Below are 26,339 nucleotides of genomic sequence, written 5' to 3'. Positions count from 1 at the left end.
ATGGTCTTGACTATTCAGCCTGTATTTTATTTTCTGATTTTTTTTGCCAATATGTAGGACAGAGTATTTATTTGTTGAGATTTGAAGTTGCCATTTGTTTGACCATTCTGCTACATAGTCGAGGTCTTTTTGAAAGGTAGCAGTATTGTCTGTGGTGTTGAATAGCTTTACATCATCAGCAAAGAGAATGCAGTTGCTCTTGATATGATCACAGAGGTCATTTATGTAGAGTATGAAAAGAGTTGGTCCTAGAACACTGCCTTGGGGGACACCACTGTTGACAGGTACAGAATTTGATAGGACGCTCCCAATTTTGACCATTTGTTGTCTGTTTGACAGGAATGCATCTATCCAGTTATGCAGGTATCCAGAGATACCGTAAGATTTTAGTTTTAGGAGTAGTTTGTCATGTACCACTGAATCAAAGGCTTTATAGAAATCTATGTAGATTGCATCTATTGTTTTGCCTTGATTGAGTTGTGTAGTCCATATGTTTTTGCAGTGTAAGAGTTGCAGATTACATGATAGTTTTTTCCTAAAACCAAATTGTTTATTAGAGAGTAGGTTGTTTGTTTCTAAGTGGAGAATGATGGATTGGTTAATAATTGATTCCATGACTTTACAAGTGACGCAGCACAAAGAGATTGGTCTGTAATTTTCAACTAGGCTGGAGTCTCCGTTTTTGAAGATGGGGATGACCGTGGCTTGTGACCATTTGTTCATCTGAAAAATATATGGCATCAGAAGCTGATGCTCAGTGTCTCTTGATGGAAGTATTGTTTTCTGTATACTCACCTTCTGGTTCTGAAACATTTTTACTTTCTGAAATGGTACCTATTTATCTACTCACGTTTGCACGCTTTCAAAATGATAGGTAGGCAGGAAATGGGGCAAGAATGAGGGCTCACCCAATCACACAATGTTTGGGTTTTGAACTGCCAGCCTTCTGGGTTGGCAAGCCCACCACTTTAAACACTAGGCCACTGTGCCCCTTCATACATACTGTACACACATACATACAGGCTTATAGAACAGATTGAGCATGAACAGAATCCTAAATTTAACAGTCACTTTGCAGAGTGAGATGGGTAACATCAGAGTGGGGTATTAAGCAGGTTCTGACCAGTTCTGGAGAATCGGTAGCGGAAATTTTGAATATTTCAGAGAACCGGCAAATACCACCTCTGACTGGATATTTCACAGTATCCTTCCCGACACTCCCACCAAACCACGCCCACAGAACCGGTAGTACAAAATTGAGCCCCACCACCGGGTAGCAATAGCAATAGCACTTATATACCCTTCACAGTGTTTTACAACACTTTCTAAGCCAGTGGTCCCCAACCGTTGTGGCTTGGTGGCCTGGCTGGGTGGAGGGAAAAGGGAACTGGACAGGCTGGAGCACCTGTTCATGCACCTCCACTCGTGTGCATGCTGCGTGTGCGAGTGGAGCTGCATGCGTGTGTGAGCCAGCCCACCACACAAGCAACCCGGTTCCAAATAGGCCATAGCCCAGTATTGGGCTGTGGCTTGGGGATTGGGGACCCCTGCTCTATGCAGTTTACAGAGTCAACCTATTGCTCCCAACAATCTGGCTCCTCAGTTTACCCACCTCGGAAGGATGGAAGGCTGAGTCAACCTTGAGCCTGGTGGGATTTGAGCTGCAAATTGCAGTCAGCCGGCAGTCAGCAGAATTAACCTGCAATATCACTGCACTACCATGGCTCATGTAAATTTAATAAATAACTAAATAAAATGAAATATAATCAAAATTTAAAACAGACTTTAGTTGATAGAATATGTATTGCCCTCATTCACCCTGAGTCAAGAGGGAAGGTTACTGTGTTTTGAGAAGTTCAAAACCTAGATTTCTTTGGTGTTAACCTAAGTACCTCAACTAACTCCCTGTGTTATGGTGATTATTTGCCTTTCAGTTAAGTGTCCACTCAACTATCTATGATTAAGACTTCCATTTCTGCATTTGTTTCAGTATGCCTGTGTCACCACCAGGTTTGACCAGGGCATAAACGGGGGTGGGGGCTTATTTGTTTTTATGGAGCATGTTTTAGTTATTTGCTCCAACAAAATATTGAGAAGAAAAGAATCACCCAGAGATTGAGAAGAAAAGTATCACCCACTAAACTGCCTTCATGTCCGCCGAGAATAGTGCAAAATGGCTGCTGGCTGACTAATTGAGCCATCAAAATCTTATGCATTTAGCCCAATCTTCTTGAGATAAATGACTGATGGAGAGGATCTTTGGATCAGCCAGGTCAGGCAGACACAACCAATGACTTATTACTGGTGTCAGTTCCACCTTTCTCTAAACCAAAATATTCAGTTTTGCTATATTCAGATTCCTAGGATCAAGCTAAACCTATTGTAAAGAGTTGAGTCAAACTCAGTGGCTGGTGACTCCATGGACATCTCTATGTTCTTTGCTTTGGCTATAATACAGAAGTTGCTTGTCATTGCCTTTTAGGGTGGTTTTTCAATTTCCTAGTTCGGTCTATAGCCTCAAGATTTCTTAGTAACTTCCTACATCATGTACTATCTAACACCCCTTACCTTTAAGGGATAGCCAAGATCAACTAAAACAGTGGTCCCAACCTTTTTGGCATCAGGGACTGGTTTCGTGGAAGACAATGTTTCTACAGATTGGAGGAGAAGGACGATGCAACCTAGATCCTTCACATGAACAGTTTCTAGTAGGGTTTATGCTCCTATGAGAATCTAATGCTTGATCTGGAACTGAGGCGGTAATGCTAGTCCTGGGGAATGGATGCAAATATAGATGATGTTTCTCTCACTCACCCACCACTCCCCTCCAGCTGTGCTGGTCCATGGCCATGTGTGGGGACCCCTAAACTAAGGGATGCCACCTGCTGTAAGAGATTCTAATATCTACTGGGACATAGTTACCCATTCATATTTCTTCATTCACTGTGTATTTTCAACTTTTAGGAGTTGAGCCTGGCTCTGTGGTAATAACAGATGTGGCAGTGGATTCCTTTTTCAAGCCCCAGTTTGAGCAAGTGATCCTAGACCGTGTGGTGACACGAAGCACCGAGCTTGACCAAGACTTGGCTTCTGAGTTACTCAAATGCAGCGGAAAGGATTTCCCAACACTAATAGGCCATACAATGTGCACGTATGATTTTTATGAGGGTAAGCATGATTTTAAGCGGCTATGGAGATTCTCAATTATCCAGGTCATGGTTGTCCCAAAAGTGCTTTTCAAAAGGCAGCTGGACTTCCTTGTATTTTTGCCTTGAAAATGTTTCACTTCTCCTTCACGAAGCTGAAACTGAAGAAGCTTCTGGGATGAGAAATGAAATGTTTTCAAGGAAAAAAACAAGAAAGTCCAGTTACCCAAGCATCCTTGTGACATGTTTTTAACTGAAAATTGAAAATATGAAAACTTTATAGTAGCTAGCCAGTTTGGGGGAAGCATCACTTTGATCTCTGTTTCCTTTATGAATTTGAAGTAAATAAATATGCTTATGCTAAAACCTCCTCTCCCATCAGTTCTGCTATTGGGAGGATTTCATGGGACTCTGATTTCCAGAGACGCTGCTCTTGACCTCTCTCACAATCATGTCCTCATACAGTGTCCTTTTATGAAGCCCCAAGACGTGTTCTGATCACCCCAATCATTTCCAGATATGTGGGACACACTTATACATTTTATTTTTTACTATTTTTAAGGGATGCTAATCTCACACTCACATATCGGGTGGCCAAATACCTTCACCAAGTTACCTAACTGCACAAAACTTTTAATTAGATACGTTATTTTATTATCCTGTTGGTTTTTCCTCCTTTCCCAGTAACAAATTGTTGTATCAAACTACTTTTCTTTTTTATTGTAAAGACTGATCAAAGACCGTAATTAAGATATTTGATTTTAATTTGATGCTAAAACCTCTTCCCATATCCATAGTACTCAGAACTAAATTCAATGGAACTTGCTTCCAGATAAGTAAAAATATTGATTGCAATTATTTCACCAGGAATAAGCATCATTAAGCATAATCTTAACTTTTCTAATCCATTTGGCTTCATCATTAGTGGTAATTATCCCACTAATATTATTGGATCCCCATTTTAGTGGTCTATCTTCTGTTGCTCTTAAAAATAAGCTTTTGTTAATTTTGAGGGCAGTAAAATGGTAGCATTTTATCATTTTATAGGATTTGTTAATAAATATAGAGCCAGTAAAGAAAAATGCAACTCTGCATCAATACTTTGGTTCTATTTTAATTATATGTCTTGTCATTTTAAGGACAATTACAACAATTAAACTTCAGTTTAGTTTTGCCCCATGGAGTTTCACTGATAAATAAGACAAGTTACCACAGCAAAAAAATAAAACAAAAACCAAACAAAATTATTATTTCATTTCTTGACTGAAACCCTAAAATGGTCACTAGAAAGTAGAAAATAAAGTTGTAAGAGAGAAGTGGAACATTTTTTTTCCTAAAGAATTTCAGAGCTAAGTCACCTGAGATATCTGTCACATTTACCCACTTTTCTATCAAGGAAATTACTTCAGCGACAGCAAAGCAGTAAATCTAGAGATATTGCAGAATTGGAACTTTTAACATTCTTTAATACTGATAATTTATACCAGCGCTTTTGAGAATGGGGGTCTAAGAGCTGTCGTCTAATAAGTGAAGAGGCCAGACAACCCCCCACCCCCAAAAAAATGGATGGGAAAAATAAAAAACTAAAGTTGATGCACTTAGAATATTTAATTCAACACAGTTAAAATGTTCGTTGTGTATTCAATGATTTTCCCTTCCATCACATTGATTTTGTGCCAGCTCATTGTTGTCAACTGTTAGAGTACCATGTTGATTGATGGATGGATTCAAGTTAGAAACCACATAGCTAGATCAATCCATGACAATCTGTCCCCAGACTGGCATTTCATACCCGCTCCAATGGTGTACTTAACATCACTGTACCTGAGTCCACCCACCTTGTTGCCAGTTGTCCTCGTGCCTGCCCTTCCTTCCTTCCTTCCTTCCTTCCTTCCTTCCTTCCTTCCTTCCTTCCTTCCTTCCTTCTGTTGGAAGAAATATATTTCTGGGTTCAGTTCCAAAAAGACACTGGAAACATGGAGGCTGATTGGAAAGATGGTTTAATGGTGGACAGGACCACATGGCATGGAATTCCTGGGTGAAAAGGATGATCACATGCTTCAAGGTGAAAAGAGAAGGGTGGGCCAAGATGCTGAGAGACCCCTATGCACTCTCTGGTGGGCCCCACCTTAGTGTTTCCTATTCCCGTGCAAGATATGTATTCCATTGGCTGTCAGACTCCCAGGGGCGGGGGTCTTAGCTAACTTTGTAGGCTTTGTCTGTCTGGACCACATGGTTTCACCTGAGTGCTGGCTGATGCAATCTTCCCAGGCCAGGTGGTGAGATGGGTAGAGGGCTTTGTTATGTAGAATATTCTGGCCCAGGCCTTAATGGCCTGCCCATTAACAAAGGTGGGGGTGAGCTTCTGCTTGTGAGGTGAGTTTCTGCTTCTGAGTTCTACTTCTCTTTTTAGGGGAATTATTCTGCCTTTTTAATATTTCCTAGGATATTTCATTTTTCTAGGAGAGGGGTAGGTGGTAACTTCCTACCCTTCCTTCCTTCGCCTTTCCCAGCATTAGAACTTTAGACTTTCTGTAGAGAGCTCGGTGTTCAAATAACGTGTCTGAAGTAGAATGATTTCAGCCTGTTGTTTGTGCCTCAAGTGAGAACTCTGCGTTGATTTGTTTTGATATGTTTATTTATTTTTTTCTTTGCTAAGTGTTGTGATATTCTCAGGAGTCTTCTCCAACACCAACGGTTTTTTTTTTAAAAAAAGCCATCAATATTCTTCCTAGCCTGTTTCTTCAAAGTCTAACTTTCACTGCCGTCATATTAAATAGTGTTATTTAGTGGCAACTTTGGAAGACTCTCAAAGATGAACCAAAAGCTTTACAGGGATTCATACAGCTATAGGAGTGCAGGCAAGGCATTTTTGCTTCAAATGCCAAGCAAAGCCCATTTTTTTAAATCTCAGGATTCTTAAATTCTTCAAATGAATTTTTTTTTAAATTAGCACATCTGTTGTTTATCCTAGGGACTGGTGCCTAGTATTTTTGCTATATTTTTAATTCACTGCGATATTAATCCAGCTTCCCATCTCCTTTATGACATTTAAGAAACTCTAAAATGTTCTTGATTTGCATCCTCAACAGTGCCAGTTCATTGACTAAAAGATGCAAGCATTTCATAGAAAACAGTTAAAATAAAAGAGCCTCCAGTCAATCATCATATCATCATGTTAACAGCTGGATTACATGCCAGCTACCTTCTGTGACAGGATTATAGCTTCCCAAATTACCTTCCCCTAAGAAAAATGTCAAGAAGTCTGGCATTTACATAAGTACCCATTAGTGCCTCTCATACCCCAGGACCTTTTCTCTGGAGACAATTAAGTGCTGTTTGCAAAATGGATAAAACAGAGAGAAGTCATCATCTGTGGAGTCTGTGGCTGGCCAATCTGAGTTTGGGCCACCTCTTATGAAAGCCAGTTTAGAGATTTCACCTACAGAAACAAAATTGCAATGGAATAGCTTGTAATAGGTTGGTTCTGCTGCAGGGTAGGGTTAAAAAAAACCCCCAAAAGATACAAAGAGATCAGCAACTGGTTTAAAGCAGTAATTAAAGAGATTGATTTGCAAACTATGTTCATCCCATAAGGAAGTCTTCATCACCCTCAAAGACACAGATTTCTAGAATGTTCCATTTAGGGTTAATCAGACTGATTTACAGAAATGTGGGTTGTGTTTGGAATTGAGTTTTCCTCTTCCATCCAGGTTGTTCCCTCCGTCTTTCTCTGTGGGTTAAACGTAATGCAGAGAGAGACTGGCCAATAGTTGGTGTTTGGGGCACTGAGAATTTGGACGCTCTAGTAAGAAGAATCAACATTAAATGAAAATTAAATATCATCAACAAAAGCACAACATTTGCCTAGACATGCTAGCTAGGTGACACTTATCCAAATGGAAAGCGGTTTGGACAGTAATGAAGGTATTATAGTAACTTGGTTTTTTTTTTCCCTTCTCCCAATTAAATGCCAGCCATTGTAAAGCGTGACGTTTTTTTTTCAGGGCAGCAAGTAGTAAAAGCATCCAGAGGTTGTGTTTTGTGAGCTTTCTGCTTTACAAAGAACTTCCAGCAGGAGGTTCAAATATGCCGCTGTGTCTTTTTCTGCAGGACTAGTGCTGCTTTCATTATTGGCTTCTGCAGCTTTCCTCAGCACAGAGCGATAAAGAACACATTTGCCTTAATTTATTATCTTCACCGTTGAAGGCATTTTATACATTCCTTCTTTTTATGTATTCTATTCTGTCATTCACTTCTCGCATTTTACAGAAGTGTTAAAAACTATGTGGCGGATAAGTTATTAGTATTTCAAACAGCAGGTTATTAAAGTTGATTTTTTTTAATGGGAGTTTCTTTTTTTATTTAAGTAGGCTGTCAGTAAAGTTGCCTTTAGGCTTTCAGAAGAAAGTATTCTCTCTGCAAAAGCCAATGCTGTGGAAGTCAGGCTGCACGAAAGCATAACACACTGATATTTTCCTCTTTCCCTTTCCCTTTTAAGGCCAAGGACGGTTAGATGGAGCCTTGTGCTGCTTCTCTAATGAAAAAAAGCTAGAGTATTTAAAAAGAGCATACAATGCCGGCGTGAGAAACATAGAAATGGAATCCACAGTATTTGCTGCGATGTGCAGGCTTTGTGGCCTGAAAGGTAAGTCAGAGGACTTCTGCAGGGGTGGGATTCTACCAGTTCGCACCTATTCGCTAGAACCGGTTGTTAACATTCTAAGCAGTTTGGAGAACCGGTTGTTAGAAGAAATTACTGGCCTAATCCTGTAAGGAAGGCAGGAAGGAAACATTCTGGTGTTGCTTACAGAAACTGCCTCTCCGTTAACCCTTATTACATTCTTGGCAGGATTAGACTTCCTGTCTCAGGAACATCTCTGGAGTTTTTTCCCCTCCTTTGCTTGTGTGGAGTGACCATTCAACGTTACAATGGCACTGAAAAAAGTGACTTATGACCACTTTTCACACTTACGACTGTTGTAGCATCCCCACAGTCATGAGAGGCCAGGCGAGGAGATTCGTGCCTCGATGTGAGTGATATTGAGTTGGCCACGCCCAGCCAATAACATGACCCGCAAGCCACATCCACTCAGTCACATGACCACCAAGCCACGCCCACCACCAAAGCCACACCCACAGAACCGATTGTTAAAAAATTTGAATCCCACCCCTGGACTTCTGGGAGGTTCTCCTCCCCTGGGTAGTCCTGCTTTTTGTTTTAGTTTCAGGAGAGAGAGAGACTAGTCTTTTGAGTTTAAGAAACTCTTCTCTGCGGTCTTCCCAAACATTGGGACTCAAGTGGGGCGTTTTCTATCTCCTATCTAAGGCCTTTCAACCCAGCCTACTGCCAAACTGAGGTATTTCTATTTATGAGCAGGTAACATGACTTTATCTTCCCGTATGAGGGACCAAAGCTCAGAACATCTGTGCACTATTACTTGCAGGAAAATAACCATTTTAGATATACAGCCAATTTTACACAGATAATAACCTTACACAATAGTAACTCAGAGGGTGAACTCTTGAGGTCCAGAAGCTTCTTCAGCATTGCCTTCAGGCACCTTGGCAGCTTAATTAAAGAGGCAGTGCATTTTCAACTACATAGTTATACTCAGTGCTGTCCAAATTTTCCCTTGGCAAAGTTGCTCAGCCACAGAAAATCTTCCAAAAATCTCTCCTCTGATGACTTAGACTCTCATGCCTTTCTTACTGGCTCCTCTGCACCCACTACTAGTGTTTAGTTTTGCTACATTATTCAGAAAAGGAAAAAAAAGTGTTCCCGTTGAAAGGTATTGATTCACACAACCTTGGATCAGATATGTTGTCCACTTGCTACTTATAATTTGAAGAACAAACTATGTTTTTACATGTGTAATTCAGCCACACACTGCAATACTTTTGCAAATCTGGAGATACAGTGTTAGGTAACATTGTATAAAGCACTTACAAAGGTGCATAGTAAAGCTATCATATCTAAATGATCACTGGAGCAAAGAGATCTAGAGAAAAAAAATCTAGATATTATTAAAACATAACATATTATACAGTAAATAATATTGTATAATATTTTAGCTGTACTGAAAAACCCCGTAAGAAATGTTGTGATCCAGCATAAAGCATTTGGTTTTTATTCAATCTATTTTGTTTTCCTTACCTAACCCATATGGCTTTAACAAAGTTATTATTACTCCAGGATCATAAATTGGCAGAGATGCTTACAGCTGAAATCACACCTACAAATCCAGTTCTGTCTGAGATCAATAAACTAAAGTTTATTACTGGGTGGGTAAAGCAGAGAAAGCCAGTCTGGTGAGGAATCCAAGTTCTCCAAGGAACTTTGTTCACAAAATCAGAGAAGTTATTCTAGTATTTGAGTACCCTCAGGCAGGGCTTAAATACTAGAAATATCCTGAGCACAGCCTGCACTCATTAGCTCTGTTTATCAGAGCCTAGTTACTTAAAAAAACAACCTGAGAAGATCATCCTGCCTAAGGCTAATCTCTCTGCAGCTTCTCTGTTTGTCTGATTTTCCTTCCACCGTATGGAGATGATGCTCATTAAGGCAGATGCTGTTTCTTTACTCGGGCAACCGAGAGTCTCTGCTTAGAATTTAGAATTCTTCAGGACTAGAATCGGGGACCAATGAGGTCCAGTTCAGCTCTATGATTCATGCTATTCTTCATCACCTGGACTCTCTAGTAGGGCTTCATTTTGCTCTTCTTCCTCCTGTGACTAGAAGTCTCCTATGGAGAGCGTAAGACTCTTCAACCTGAATGGCCGGTGTATCCTAAAGATAGCTGGATTGTGCTGGAGCTTCATATACTGAGGCTTCATCGGAAAAGAAGGAGAATGGGTGGGGTAATTACCTCAGTCTACCTCATTAGAGGTATTCTCCATTTCTTTTGTGAAGTCTCTCAGAAAAGGTGAACAAGATACCTATTTGAAAAGGAATGTGTAAAATGTTTAAGATTTAAATGAATATTAATTTTAACGATAGAGTTCAATTGATATGGATTGTTGTTTTAATTATATTATATATTTATAATTTTTTCTTTTCTTAAAATATAGTGTGTAGCTTTAGAATGTACTAAGCAGAATCCAAGTGAAAGCTATGTATTATATGAAGTGTTAAATTTAGGGGAAAGATATAAAGGCGTCACACTCCAATCAGTGATTACAGGAGAAATTTTGTGTAAATGAGAAAAGATAATAGACAGTTTAAACAGGACAGACAAAGGATATAAGTATAATGATTTAAACTGAGATGAAATAAATAAAATAGAATTAAGAGAATGAAAAGAGGGGAGAAGCTATATAGAAAATGTAGAATGGTAATAAGATATGGAGTGGTATATAAAAGTGAGCATGAACTTGAATTTATGTCTGTACGAAGAGATGTAACCCGAGATCAAGCTGCTTTCAAAAAAGATGTTTTCATATTTTGTGTTTGGTTTGTATGTTTGTTTTTTAAAAAATTAATAAAATTTTTGGGGAAAAAAAAAGAAAAATAGCATGGCTTACACTTAGATGATTCATTAAGCCATGAGCAACTGAGTTCAGGCAATATGCTAAGTCATAAATTCATAATTTACAAATCATAATGGCTGAGCTCACAGTAAGCCAAGCCAAACACTTGTCCACTTTTTCACTTCACTGTCCTGTGTTACTATTTCTTACCTGAGACTCATTCTCAATCTCCTACAAAGGCATCAGCTGTTTAATTGCAATATAGCCATCAGATTGACAGAGTTAATTTGCTGCATTGACATCCACATATATACTTACTGGAGCAATGATTAGCATGCAGTATTGCAGACAAATGCAGCTTGCTGCCAGGAGTTCCATCCTGACAGGAGTCAAGATTGACTCAGCCTTCCATCCTTTCCGAGGCTGGTAAAATGAGGACCCAGATTGTTTGGGAGGGGCCAATATGCTGACTCTGTAAACCCATTTAGAGAGGGCTGTAAAGCACTGTGAGGAAGTGGTATATAACTCTAAGTGCTACTGCTATTGTATGTATGCATGTTGGATCCTTTCTCCTTTGCTTGATGTCAGCTGTCTAGGCCCCAACTCAAAGTGACACTGGAAAAGTGGGCTTGGAACCAGCTGTTTCTGCAGTATTTCCCACAATACCCCTGAGTTTCACTCCCATTTAAGTTTTGTAAAATAGGAGGTCTCTTTGGCATGAAAGGCAATTCAGTCCTAGCAGCCTGCTGTCTAAAATTGGATTGCTGACACCTCAAATGCTAAGCAGCATTTTATGCCATTTCTACTGCTTGGTTTGATGGAGAACTACAATAATTTGGGGGCTGAAAATGCAGGTGCAAAAGCTATGCTTTTACAGACAAAAACTGCTCCTGGTGACAGGGATGTTTTAAATTGGTTCTTGGGGACTGTGTGGGATGGACAATGGAGGATGGGAAAAATAGCAATCTTAGCAGAGCCAAAGCTTTTCAAGTCAGCCTGAGAAAAGTTTCCACTCTCTGTGTGTGTTGTGTGTGTGCTGCGCTTGCGTATGTTTATGCATTTTGTTTCATCTTTTTAGAAACTGCAAAGGGTTCTCCATTGGTGCTGGCATTCGGGGCAGTGTACAACTGTTTTCATTTAAAATGCTGCTGAAAACAGAGAGTAATATCCTTTCATTTTGAGTTGAGTTAGATGAAAGCTATCGTGTAAAATCTGAATTAAAACTAAGCACCTCAGAGTTACAAATCAAAGCACCCCCTCCAGATCCACTTTCATTCCCGTATGGGATGGTGCAGTTCTACCCACTCTGAAACCCTTTCCTCCCCAAAAATATCGAGTGCAGCTGCTGACCCCTCAAAAGTTGCCCACCCTTGCTCTACTGTGGCAAATAACTTAGGACACTCAACAACAGCGTTTATTATACATGATATTTCTATTTTCATAAAATCTATTCTTATTTCTCACAGTACTGTATATTTTTATATATATATACACAGGCAGTTCCGACCAAAAACATGACTTATGGGGAAAGTTTAAGTACTATTTTTCTCCATGGTTTATTTTAGTCTCTTAAAACATTCCAATCACAGATACTGTAGATGCAGTAAAACTTGCCATGGGAGCCTCCAAACTCTTGGGAGGGGTTTTAAAACTTCCTTACCAACACTCTTATTATCCTAGTTGAGTTTTGAAGAATTGTTGAGATTCGAAGAATTCGTTGGGGGCTCCAGTTATGCACCTGCTTTAAACTGAGTAAAAACAACATATGTTTTTAAGAGCCATACAGGTGTTTTAAAAGGTAGCAATGTAATGATTTGGTTTTCCTTTTGAAGTACAGTAAATACCTATTTGACAGTCCTAGCAATGTTTTTATACTGTAGGTCTACAACAGTTATCCCTTAATTTGAAAGTTGTTTACTAAAATTCTACTATAGCACTTGCAGTCTTGCAGTAAAATTTATACTGATTATGAACATAGCTGTTATAAAAACAAAGTTGACTTTTTCCCCCTCCGTTTTCCCCTGCTTTCAAGCTGCAGTAATCTGTGTGACTCTCCTTAATCGTCTTGAAGGAGATCAGATCAAAGCCTCCCATGAAGTTCTAGCTGAGTATCAGCGACGACCTCAGCAACTGATTGCAACATTGATCAAAAAACGCCTCGGGCTGATTAATGACAAGGAATTATTAGATAATGCAATAGTCTAAAGTGTTACAGAATGTGTGAGCCTGGAAACAGCATAATATTCATGGATGCGAATTACAAAAGTTAGGTACATTAATCCTGTTGGGTTTTTGTATGAAGCACAAGGACAGAAAAAGAGTGAATTGAAAAACAATCCCACTGATACTTTGAATTTAGTAGAGGAAAAACTAATTTTAATTCCAAATACATCATTTTACCTAAAAGAATATACTGGATTATGCTTGTTGCCTTCAGAAGAATTGTCTGCATTATTAACTACCTAGAATTAATATTAGTTAAGTACCAGCTAAAGGCAAAGAAAGGAATGAAGCCACCAAGTGCTTAAAAGGTGTGATTTAAAGCCCAACATGTTCTATACAAGTGCTTTTCCCTGGGGAAGATCCGTCTAGAACATTTCAAATAACTATCTGTCATCTGTTTCAACTTGGCTACCCTAATAATGATTTTAGTTTGAAATTATTATAGACTGTTAGCTAATGGTATGAGATCATTTAGTGGTCATCACACAAGTCCTATTCATTCTACAAAGATGTTAACTGAATGTTAACTTCATGATACCATGTCATTTACTGGACAATATAAATAATGATCAATGAAAAATGCCAAACTTAATCCTAGCTAAATCAATATGTTAACCCAAGAATCCCCCCGAGTTGGGTGGGATTTAATTGTCAGGAGCACTATATCTGCAGGAGGGAATCAAGCTACTTCTTACTGTATATCTCGGGTGACAATTGCCACTTGATTCAAAAATAGATCTGCCATTCCTGTGTATTATGGCTCAGCATAGCTGCAAAATGAGATTAGAATGTGATTTCCTAACACAGTAGGTAACATTTTATTTTAGACACCTGCCAAGCATTGATCAAACAGCCTTAAAATATTTAAGCAGAAGATGTCAATGTATGGCAAGCTCAAAGCAGCACAGAAAATGTTCCTGATACGTGATGCTATGATCCGAGTTGAAGAAGGAGCATCCTGGTGCTGATTTCAGTAACTATCAGGTAACGAGCTCTGTCATGACAAACTGAGAGAAAGAAGCAGCAAATCCTGTATATTAGAGATGCAGAAATGTGATCAGATGCTGCTACAGACAAATTCTGACTGTAGATTTGTCTGCTACTCAAAACCCAAGAAAGGAGAATCATACTCGTTTCTAAATGAAATAAAGTATATAGTACTTAAAGAAAAGCTGTATTAAGTTGGATCGGAGAACTGTCTCATCTTATAATAATTTTACAATACATTTATGTAATTCATTGTTTCATATATCACAATAAGTCTACTGAAAATTTCTGTAAAAAAATCAGCTAGTTCATGTGGTAAGATAACAGATAAAAGAAACTGGGGGGAAACTGTTTTAAGAAAGTATTGTACTAATGATCATGTGTTTAATAAATATTTACAACATTTTTGAAGTAGTACTTTTTCTTTTAGTTTTTGAATGCCTCGGGGAGAGAAGAATGATCTGGTCTTCCATTCCATTCAAATCCCAAACTGATCAGTCATTTCAGGCTGGACATTTTGCAAAAGTAATGTCTATGTTCATGCGATATGTTTTAACAGGTTAAAAATCGTATAGCACAATTTTGGCCTAAGTTTGTGGCTATTTGAGAGGAGGTGCGCCTTAGTGTAATAATTTCACAATACATTTATATAATTCATTGTTTCATATATCACAATAAGTCTACTGAAAATTTCTGTAAAAAAATCAGCTAGTTCATGTGGTAAAATAACAGATAAAAGAAACTGGGGGGAAACTGTTTTAAGAAAGTATTGTACTAATGATCATGTGTTTAATAAATATTTACAACATTTTTGAAGTAGTACTTTTTCTTTTAGTTTTTGAATGCCTCGGGGAGAGAAGAATGATCTGGTCTTCCATTCCATTCAAATCCCAAACTGATCAGTCATTTCAGGCTGGACATTTTGCAAAAGTAATGTCTATGTTCACGTGATATGTTTTAACAGGTTAAAAATCGTATAGCACAATTTTGGCCTAAGTTTGTGGCTATTTGAGAGGAGGTGCGCCTTAGTGTAATAATTTCACAATACATTTATATAATTCATTGTTTCATATATCACAATAAGTCTACTGAAAATTTCTGTAAAAAAATCAGCTAGTTCATGTGGTAAAATAACAGATAAAAGAAACTGGGGGGAAACTGTTTTAAGAAAGTATTGTACTAATGATCATGTGTTTAATAAATATTTACAACATTTTACAATTACTATCTTACAACATAACCCCAATTACTATCTTACAATGAACTGTGCAAACCTTGAAACAGAAAAGCGATTTCAAGCTAAACCCATGATCATCTTAACTTTGACCAATCTTGAAATGCTGAGTACAGGCAGGGACTACCAGAACACAATCATCTACCTCAGTGTTTTTCAACCTTGACTACTATAAGTTGTCTGGACTTCAATGTACAGAATTCAGTTCAGGCTGGTTCGGGCGAACTAGATGTTAAATTTACATCTGGTTCTCTGAATTGGTAGTTGAACCAACCGGCTGGCCCCACCCACCCTACCCCGCCCCTCCCAGGAGTCTCCACGTGGCCCATTTTGGATGCAGGTAAATGCAGGGTCTGTGCGGAGGCTCTGGGAGGGCGAAAAACAGCCCTCCCAGAAGTTCCAGAAGTCTGGAAATGGACCTGTTTTTGGCTTCAAGGTGGGGGCTCTGAACCCCAGGGGAAGCCGTTTTTGCCCTCTCAGGGGCCCAAGGGAAGCCTCTGGGCTCTGGGAAAGGTGAAAAATGGCCCTCCCGCAAGTTCCGGTAGGCCACGCCCACCCAACAACTGGGCAGAGAACTGGTTGTTGGGATTTTTGAATCCCATCCCTGAATCCATACAACTTAAAGTTGTAAAGTAATGGTTGAGAAACATTGATCTACTGTTATGTAACAAATAGGATAGTACAAAGATTTTCAGTGCCCAACCATCTGAGTAGCAATATGTTCCCTTATACCACTTCATTCAATGTAAATGGGAAAGAAAGTGAATAAGTACTTTTCATACATGCTCTCTTACACACACTGTAATTACATACATAGGTTGTTGGGTTTTTTTGACTGCTTGACAAAAACTACAAATAGGGTAAACTTAATAGATTTTTGATTAATGGGCTTTGGGTGCAATGGAGAAAACTTTTCATGTTTTTGAGCATATGTAAAATCTGGTTTGCCATTTTGAACACCCATAAAATTCCATTTAACATTTTATTCATGCATAAGCTACACAAAACATATTAAATATACATGCATAGAACCTTATTTGTATTTAACAGACATCCTGATTTAATGAACACTCCCTTTAGCCTCATTTGTCTGTTAAATCAAAAGTTTACTATGATTGCTGTGAGTAACATTTACTCAGCTGCAGAGGTGTGATTCCTTTTTCCATTTAAGAGCCACTACAAAGACTGATAGCCTATCAGCTTTTTTTTTTCAAGTAGGCATATTTTACAGCAGCTTGAAACATGGTTGGCTATAATGGCAGGATTGAGCGGGGGCTGAATATAGCAGAATATTTTTGAAACAAGCAGAAGTGAAATTGAAGAATTGTATCCGTCTTCTCCTCCTGTTTATGAGGGAATAGCAATGCTACTAATGGCTTTTTTCCCCTCTAGTGACTGTTTTGAAATGGGAGTTCCCTTAACATATATTCTAAACTGAAATTCTATTGAGAGAAAGTAATAGTTGCCTTCAGCTAAACAGGCAGGGAGTGAAAGAAGAAGGAGCTCCTGCCAATGGGGAAATAAGATTGCCCACAAAGGCAGAATTTCAAAGCACTGCAATTCAATTCAAACACAATGGAGGTGAGCCAGCAATAAAGCACACTCAGCTACCACCTACACAATAGGGTCACAAAGGTCTGGACTGTTTTTGGAATGGGTGCAGAATCCTCATGCGGAAATGCTGAGAGAATAATAGTACTTGGCAAAGTTATCTTACTTGTTCTTTCACCGTAAACATCACAGCAAGGCCTACCTTACTTGGACTGCAGAAATGAGCCTTAGATGGTAGCAAAAAGAGTTTCCTGTATTTCTTTGCTGCCATCTAGTGGTTATCCCATTTTTTGCAGCCTAGAAAAGGTAGCCAGTGTTTCTCAACCTTGGCAACTTTTAAGAAGTGTGGACTTCAACAATCAGAATTCCATGCTGGATAGAGTTTATTTATTTATTTATTTAATTTGTCAATCACTTACAAGATAATAGGTATAAGTATAAACGTGAGTAAGAATACAGGAAATAGGTAGGAATAAATGGACGGTAGGCAGGATTGTGCACTTATGCATGCCCCTTACAGACCTCTTAGGAATGGGGTGAGTTGAAGTCCTACACATCCTACACATCTGTGCCCTAGACACAGTTCCACCGATTTTCCTTCAGAGGTTGAACGTTTGATTTTGTGTCTGAGTAGGAAATGTCTAGGAGAAAGGTGGGATATAATTTCTATTTCTTATACGTACAAATGAATATTACTTAATTAGATCTCATAGATAGATTCAACAGAAGGCAAGGCTCTACTTTTTCATTTCACTTTCAAGGTTGCACAGTGGTAATATATTCACTGGGACTTTTGGTAGGCTTGCTCATTTCTGTGATTCATCTTTTTCCCCAGTTGCAAAACTGGAGAGCCTCATTCAAGTCATTTGTTCAGGGGCATGTGTAGAATTGCCTTAAGCTTTGTTCCTGCCACAGGGTTAAATCTTTTGATAATACTTCAGTGGCCAAAAAGGAAATGTACTCTAGAACCTGAAATAAACCTATTTTCCCTCTGTTGGACATTTAAGCTAGACCTTGGAGCCTACAAAGCTAAAGTCAAAGATTATTGTAGTAATGAGCTTTTTGCCACACGGCAATGAAAAGTCTAATTTGCGTACAGTGATTTCAAAGATCTAAACATCTATCACAATTCATGGAGTGCATGAATGTGATTTCTTTCTAAAGGGTTAGGTAGGAGTGAGATGTACTTTACACTCTGAAAACCACTGTGCTGCCTCATTAACTCAACAATGCCAGCAAAACCTGTAATTCCAAATATTGTCATTTGGGTTTTGTTTTCATAAGCAAAAGTATTTCTAGAGTGGTTTTTTAACTGCGAAATTTACTCGAATATACTATGGGTTCCAAGCACGAAGACAGTCTTGTCTGTCTAAATAAGAACCTGAGGGGAATGGTGATGAGGAACCAGATCTAGCTTCATATGGTCTAGGATAACTTGCCACAACTACTAACTTGTCATGGCCAAGTTGCCACGAGATAACTTGCCCTGGGATAACAATTACACTAATATTTAGGAAATGGTAGAATAGAATCATTAAAGATGCAAAAGAAGGGACAAAATGAAATGTGAATGACAAAAATTAAAATAAGTTTTCAATTTTTTCAAATAATTAAATTGAATGGTTGATTGCCACACGGCAAGTTGTTCCACCAGCAAGTTGGCCATAGTGAGTTGTCCTCCGTTGAGTTGGCTATAGCGAGTTGGCAACAGAAGTATTTTGTTGGCATATAAGAAACAAAATACTGGAGTCAGATTGATCTTGGCCTGATCCAGTAGGGCTGTTCTTGGATTTGAATGGTCTTGCCAATATCAATAAGTACCAGATTAGAAATGGGTTTGCGTGACACACTGAACCATAAACTGGCTAAACATATGGTAGCCTAATGAACTGTGGAAATTCTGCTTGGATGGTTTGTATATACTCCAGTGTATTGTGCAAACCCAGGCCAGTTAGTTAATTCATGGTTAAGTAACCTATAATTAAGTAAACCATTATTCAGTTAACCACAAGAAAGCTTCTTGCCCAAACATGCCCAAAATGTAAAGAAGGCAATATCTGCAGAAAATAAACATTAGGGAGTTTAGTCTTTTAAAAACAGTCCTAAACCCTACAGCCATGTTTGACATCAACATGTGTATCCATGGAAGTTTTGGGCAACCAGCAATAATTGAAACAGCATTCAGGATTTCTCAGCCAGAAAGCAAGGCATATAAGAAACAAATAGGCAGCATCACTCTTGCTACATCCTAATCCCAGAAGTGCTACTGTCATGGTGCTTGCATAAAATGCCAATGTATAGTTCACTAAACCACAGTTTAATCTGTTAACTATATTGCTTGGGTCCATACATTATCTAGGATATTGTAATTTAAGTACATTGGTTGGACTTAAATAAAACAAATCAGCCAGCATCATTTTAACTCAGGCACAAAGAAACCAGTTCCTCAACTCCTTCTTGGACAATGGTGTTCATTAAACCCCCTTCTTTCTTTCTTCCCATTAAGCTGTTTCTCTCTTGCCTTATGCTTCTGTTGTATTCCAGCCAGCCATCTGGCCGTTTGCCGTTTCCTAGGTGGCTGTACTTCAACCCTACATCTTCTTACTTCTAACCCACAATCATCTCAAAGGAACATATTTTGTTAAAGATTAAGAAGTTACATTTTACACAACAGCTATGGTATGTGAAATATTTAATGATTTTACAGTTAATAAGTTATATTACCCCACCAATTCTTTCCTGAAAAATGTGTAGGTGCCCATCAGATATGAACTAGTATTTTGGGTTGAATTAATTGCAATTTTAAATCTATAAAAATGTAACTGACTGGATGCAAATATGATTTCACTGCTTTTCCATTGCTGTTTATGTACCAGATTCCTCTACTGTCACCTAAATCAGGAGTCCCTAACCTTTTGGGCACCAGGGACCAGTTCCATGGAGGGCATTTTTTTTCTGCAGATGGGAGTGTATGTGGTTCGCACCTCGCTTGACCTTTTGTGAATGCTTAAATGGGGCTTTACTCATTTGTGTGGCCTGATTCCTGGCAGGCCTTGGACTGGTGCTAGTCCACAGCCAGGGTTTAGGGACTCCTAACCTAGATGGTTAGTGACCCAAGTCCTATTTATAAAGAAGACTGCAAACATCATGAAAATAATATAGATCTTGCACAGTTGTTGGACAGGCCTGTACAAAGCCAGATAGATGATTGACAAAGTAAGAAAAAAAAAACAGGATTATGAAGGAATAAAGGAACAAAAATAGCTTCACACAGACTCATTGTTACAGTCAGGGGTGGGATTCAAAATTTTTAACAACCGGTTCTGTGGACGTGACTTAGTTGGTGGGCATGGCTTGGTAGGCATGTTATTGGCTGGGCATGGCCAACTCAATATCACTCACCTCGAGGCATGCATCTCCTCGCCTGGCCTCTCATGACTGTGGGGATGCTGCAACAGTTGAAAGTGTGAAAAATGGTCATGTCACTTTTTTCAGTGCCATTCTAACTTTGAATGGTCACTCCACACAAGCCAAGTACCAGCAAAGGAGGGGAAAAAAACTCCAGAGAAGTTCCAGAGACAGGAAGTCTAGTCCTGCCAAGAATGTAATAAGAGTTAACGGAGAGGCAGTTTCTGTAAGCAACACCAGAATGTTTCCTTCCTGCCTTCCTTACAGGATTAGGGCAGTAATTTCTTCTAACAACCGGTTCTCTGAACTGCTTAGAATGTTAACAACCAGTTCTAGTGAATAGGTGCGAACTGGTGGAATCCCACCCCTGGTTACAGTTAACATTGATACTTTCTCATTGCACAGTGCTTATGTTCAACCTTGATGTACAGATATGAAGTTTTGAATACAGGCATCTTCCATGGCTGAATGAAATTTATCAAGAACATACAATATATTTTAGCAGCTTATCCACATTCATCATAAATTACCTCCTGCCGCTATTTATTCATTTTAGAAAATCGCTAAATATTTGTAAGACCTAAAATACCATCAAGTGGTCAGGCAAAGCCATGTTTCAAAAGAGAAGAGTGCCTTCCTATGAAAAGAAGAAAAGAAACATTTCCAAAGTCCAAAGATGGTTGTGGTAGGAAGCTTTCACCTGTAGGAATCTCAGCAGGCTTCTTAATATTAAAAATGTAATTCTTACATATGTTATAATAGCAATAGCATGTAGACTTATATATTGCTTCACAGTGCTTTATAGTTTATAGCCCTCTCTAAGCAGTTTACTGAGTCAGCCTATTGCCCCCAACAATCTGGGTCCTCATTTTACCGACCTAGGAAGGATGGAAGGCTTGAGTCAACCTTGAACGTGGTGAGATTCGAACTGCCAAATTGCAGGCAGCCGGCAGTTCGTTCATTCGTTTGTTCATTCATGCATGCATGCCTTCATTCATTTCATTCACTCATTCTTTTCCCTGACTGCCCAGGTTGGCTGTCCTTATTTGACCAGTACAAGAACTGTATAAGGTTGGGCTGAGAAAGTACAACTGGCACATAGCCACTCCTGGCACACTGACATTCCATGGTAAAATAATTTGCGAAGATTTTAGCATAAAAAGTAGCCCTTAACATATTGAAATGATGACTGCAAATGCCAATCAACCTGTTGCAAAAGTTATACCATCAGCAGACTGGTCATCATTCTTGTTCGTGGAAATAGGATGCTAAATTATGCCACTTGCAAATATCTCAGCCATTCAATTAGTTCAATTAGCTCCAGTCTTTTGACTTACGGCATATCCGGTCTGGCTGTCCAGTGTCCTAGAGCATTTCTGGCGAGAGTCAGAATGCCTACTTAGTCTATTAACTCATTAGCTCATTTGTGGAAAACAAAAAAAGCGATGCAATGAGATGGGGGATAAAAAAAACAAACTAAAAAGAGATGCTACTTTAATTGGAGCCAGCAAGTCACTTCTCCAAATCCACTTTCCCTTCCTGAGCTTCAGACATTTTATTCTGATCTCTGCTGAATTAAAGCAATAGAAATCTGAATAATGTTGCCTGGCTGAGAATATTTTGTCAGTGTTTATTCACTGCTTCCGGGCATTAGCGTTGCTAGGAATCCCTAGTAAGCCCAAACCTTTTGCTTTAAAATCCACATTCTATTTCAGACACAATTAAGTAGAACAACAGTGATTAGATCCTATATTTGGATATTTGGAACTGTTCAGAAAAATCCACTTTGTCTCTGCTTCCATCAGAACATGTTTTTTCTACATATGCATACATTTTGATACTAAATCAAGGCTGGCAGTTTTCCTGATTCTGTAAGAGTCTTTCTTCTAATCACCTCATTTTCACATATATATCCAGTTCACCCAAGACAAAACACACAACACACTGAAAATGTTTATAAAGTGGCCTGTACCAAACCCTAAGCAATGAGAGCATGTACGTATGTGTGTGTGTGTGCGTGCGCATGTGTGTAAAATGTATTTTCCACTGTAGCTTAAAAATCATAACAAAAAAGCATCCTTCTTTCAATACCATCCTACCCCTTCGAGTTTTCTCCCTATATTATGAAGATCTAACAGGACAGAAATTAGCTTTAAACAATTGAGTTAATGGGGTGTTTACTGGGACTTACTGTCAGCATAAACCAGGACAAACTGTCTTTAGTCATCAAGTCTGTTTAACTATGATTAAGCCCTGCTGGGGTTTGCAGTCCTTATCTCTCTGCAACTACTGAATCCGCTGAGAAAATAGCAGGGCTGGGACTAAATTTGAAGTCTGCAAGCCTTGAGAACTACAAATTATTTTTCTTTTGTTGGGCAAGTTGGCAAAATATAGAAACACTGCACAAGAAAGATAGCTGTCACAAAGACCCCTATAAAAAAAAGAGGTGGCTTTGAAAATAAAACATAGGAGTTTGGTAAAATGGAACAGCTATCCAGTCCCCAATCCAAGAAACAAATAGTTTGAACTGTAGCTAATTGGCAAACTACAGATTTGATGTACCTTGTTTACATATATTTCATATGCAGGTGGCGTAAACAGTGGAAATGCTTTTGATGTTCCAAATTGAGATGGTTTACAAGTTCACTTTGCATACTTTATTAAGGACTCTTGTTGCTAAAACACTGAGGATGAATTAAAAAAAATTAGAAAGTTCATTTGCAAAATGAAATTGTTTTGAATGACAGGTTTGTGGTAAACATGATGAATCATATTGGTCTCCATAAGTAAAGAAAGTTTCCATTCTCCACGTATAATAATAATAATCCAGCTGGAGAAGCTCATATTAATGAGGGCTTTTATTATTATTAAAAATCAAGTGATAGAACTTGGCATGAAAATGAAGTGGGTTATTACTACCCAGGTAAAACAAGCTGTTGTAAATTGGTATGAATGGATTAATTCTTAAAGTAAGAATCTATCTTTAAGAAAATTGGTTGTCTAAAAACTATTGCAGGATGGTTCCCAGAGACTTGGAAACAAAAGAAGGCAGGAGTCCAACTGGGAACAGAAACGGGAAGGCATCCAGAGGTGCCTCATGGATTTACATAAAAGTTTGGGTTAATCTCTCCCATTTGCTTGGTTCAAAATTAGCCAGTGAGCTCTGCAGAGGATTGTGGTCTGAATTCTGGTATTCCAGTTGAATTCAGGGCCAACTACTGCTTTTCTAGTCTTGATGCAAATAAGTATATACATTCCCATATTGTTATATGGATAGCCAAGTACAGGTTGTAATTGCTACAGGTTGTAATTTCTTGCAGGTGCAGGTGTGCACCTGGCAAAAATAATAAAAATAAAGAGATAGAAAGATGATTTCCACTAAAAATAATTAGACTGCAGCTTCAGTATATTGTTCTAAGAAGTCAATTCAACAATGCTTAAGATTGAGGGGCGGATGTGGGTGGATGGGGGAAATAGATAGTCCATTGAAAACTGCTGGGCAATACACCATTTACAGTATATTTTCCATATAAAGGAAAAGAAAACACCATCAACTCAGTATCCATCTTAGCTTTTGAATTATAATAGTTTATTTATGCATTCTTATTGGTTAGAAAAAGTGTTTTTTTTTAAAAAAAAAATAAAGGATTTGGCTGTGTTGCAAAGCTCTATATTTTAAAAATTGTGGAGACCGTGTCTTTCCTTGGAAGTTTAGGTGGCGGGATTTTAGGTAAGAGCTCTTGAGCATAAGCTGTGCTATGAAGTCCAGCATCTCGGAGGGCCAGCTCAACACGAACTCGGGTGTCAGACATTATCTGGATAAAAATGATAATACAAGATGTTAATACAAGCCTCATGTAATAAATTGCTACAGTTAGAATCAATTGTATGGATCAAGAACATGGCTGCCCTTCTGGTATTAGGTAGACAATTTGATGTAATTGAAACCAGTTATTCTAATCTCCCCTATTTTTTAAACTCTAATTCTTAACTTTTAAAAGTTAATTCCTATTTCAAATTAGTTACTGTAATTCTTAGTGTTTATTATACAACCCTTTCCCTAGATTTCAGGCTGATTTCAGCTATTTCATGCCTTCGGATTTATGTTCTTAGCTGCTTTTTAATTATGTTGCACTTATCCTGTTTTGTACATTTTTTTCAATGTACACTTTTAATCTTTATGCTTCTAGAATACTTTTTACTGATTTACTCTATCAAAGTCTAAGTTTCGTTATATTTGTATTAGTATGTACAGTATACTGGTCTTAGGTGGCAACAATTACAATTTGATTTGAATCAGTAGAAATGCTATTTTTGAATACGATCTGAACCACTGGCTTCTCCTGTAAAAATCAACTGGTGATTTCCAATGTCAACTTGCGCCTTACCACTCCAGAAGCACATAAAATGGGCTTTCCTGGTGTCTACTTCCAAGTTCTGGAACTCTACCAAGGAGGCCAGAGAAGTCACATTTTTCTTGTTCTTTTGCTTCAAGCTTTTCATGCAAACAATGTTTGGGTTCACAGATTGCCCTAAACTGTGATGAAGTATGCTTGGTTTTGGCTTAATGCATGGCTATTTACATAAGAATGCCAATCTGCTGCACAAGCTACACACCTGCTCATCATTGAATGTATGCAACACAAACAGAGGTTTCTGTAGGATAAATTCTTCTTCAGTTCCAATACCCATCCGTGCCTTAGAGGCCACTGTATCAGCCACCATCCTAGCAGGATCAAATTCTGCCACAATAGCAACCTGAAGAAGAAAGGAAGTAGGGACAATTATACTCCTGCTTTTCCCACTTCCTTAAATAAGGCACAAAAAATATCTAAAATTATCAGAAAATTATAGTCTAAAAATAATTAAAAAGGCAATTCAAATCTGAGAACTTCACCTGTGTGCAGGACACCCCTACCACAATCTATCCAGGTGGTCCAAGAAGGTAACCATATTGCTAAGATGCCTAGTAAAACCACCAAGAATAAGATCTGCAGTTGGGCTTCTGATGTAGATCATGCATCAGAGGTGATCAAGACTCTGTCAGTACTATGATCTAGAAATTCAAATTTCCAAATCTGGAAATCAGATTGAAATTGATAAAGGTAAGACTTTAAAAATAATAACCAGCATTTTCAACTAACTTCAGAATATAGTGACAGCCAATACCTTGTGGATCTAGAAGTCACATGGTCCAATTATTTACCACATCAGCATTTGAGCAGTCATATTTTGCAACAGTTGAATTTGCTCAGTTATCTTCAAAGGCACCATTATATATATGTCCAAACTAATTCTCAGAACTATATAAAAAACTAAGCCTAGATAAGTTTATGTCAAACTGATGTCATAACATGGTTTGACATAAGAGCAGTACAGGGAGTCTTTGACTTATCACCACAATTGAACCCAACTTTCTGTTGCTAAGTGAGACAATTGTTAAGTGAGTTTTGGAATAGAATGGAATAGAATTCTTTATTGGCCAAGTGTGGTTGGACACACAAGGAATTTGTCTTGGTGCAAATACTCTCAGTATACATAAAAGAAGAGATACATTTGTCAAGAGTCAAGAATCATCAGGTACAACACTTAATGATAGTCATAGGGTACAATAAACAATCAAAATACTAGGAAACAATCAATATAGATCATAAGGATACAAGCGACAAAGTTACGGTCATACAGTCACAAGTGGGAGGGGATGGGTGATAAGGAGTGATGAGAAGATTAACAGTAACAGTAGTGCAGACTTCGTAATAGTTGAACAGTGTTGAGGGAATTATTTGTTTGGCAGAGTGATGGCTTTCGGGAAAAAAACTGTTGTTGTGTTTAGTTGTTTTGGTGTGCAGTGTTCTATAGCATCATTTTGAGGGAAGGAGTTGAAATGGCTCTAAGGAGAAATGTGCCACAGAATGGACTTCAGATCATGAGAGATGACTGAACTTGAGTAAAGCAGAACCCTCAGATTTTTTTTTACCTCAGATTATGGAGTTAAGAGTGGGAAGTCATCTCAAAGATCATCTAAATCTAACGCCTTGCTCAGTTCTGACAGGAGGCTATACAGCTTTCATCACAAAGTCACCAATGAAAGAGAACTATCATTTTATGATTTTTATATGATTTACAAATCTCATATTTATCCCATTGATTGTTTCACCCATATCATTAATAAAAAGTGTTGAACAGTGCTGCGCAGAAACACAGACGTGTATCATTCTACTTATTACTTTATTCTACAAGCTGGTGTGAAGCCATTTAGGCATCATCCAGGCAATAATTAAACCATCTAACAGTTGCACCTTCTGACCCATTTTCCCATT

At 38.4% G+C, this 26,339-nt stretch overlaps 2 protein-coding genes across 9 annotated transcripts in view; one reads left to right on the top strand and one right to left on the bottom strand.

Annotated features, from left to right (window-relative positions):
* The window catches only part of UPP2 (uridine phosphorylase 2), a 65,572-nt gene that overhangs the window by 23,754 nt on the left and 15,479 nt on the right, over window positions 1–26,339 (top strand). For 3 of the 6 annotated variants that reach the window (XM_026697195.2, XM_087920173.1, XM_087920174.1), the window contains exons 5-7: window positions 2,965–3,168; window positions 7,648–7,794; window positions 12,649–14,231. In XM_026697195.2, the coding sequence (XP_026552980.2) occupies window positions 2,965–3,168; window positions 7,648–7,794; window positions 12,649–12,821 (524 nt within the window). In that variant the 3' untranslated portion in view covers window positions 12,822–14,231. Of the gene's footprint in view, window positions 1–2,964; window positions 3,169–7,647; window positions 7,795–12,648; window positions 14,232–26,339 lie in introns of those variants that run through there. The other 3 variants (XM_026697196.2, XM_026697198.2, XM_087920175.1) reach the window with 1 other exon arrangement.
* The window catches only part of CCDC148 (coiled-coil domain containing 148), a 163,893-nt gene continuing 161,135 nt past the window's right edge, over window positions 23,582–26,339 (bottom strand). For 2 of the 3 annotated variants that reach the window (XM_087920172.1, XM_087920170.1), the window contains exons 14-15: window positions 24,637–24,777; window positions 23,582–23,834 (exon numbers count right to left, since the gene is read on the bottom strand). In XM_087920172.1, the coding sequence (XP_087776298.1) occupies window positions 23,688–23,834; window positions 24,637–24,777 (288 nt within the window). In that variant the 3' untranslated portion in view covers window positions 23,582–23,687. The remainder of the gene's footprint in view (window positions 23,835–24,636; window positions 24,778–26,339) is intronic. The other variant, XM_087920171.1, reaches the window with a different exon arrangement.

The sequence above is a fragment of the Pseudonaja textilis genome, chromosome 1 (genome assembly GCF_049901715.1).
Source record: "Pseudonaja textilis isolate UNSWEBS1 chromosome 1, rPseTex1.2, whole genome shotgun sequence".
In the NCBI taxonomy this organism is placed as follows: Eukaryota; Metazoa; Chordata; class Lepidosauria; order Squamata; family Elapidae; genus Pseudonaja; species Pseudonaja textilis.
The sequence above is the reverse complement of the archived record's forward strand: the minus strand, read 5'-3'. Positions and strand labels throughout refer to the sequence as shown.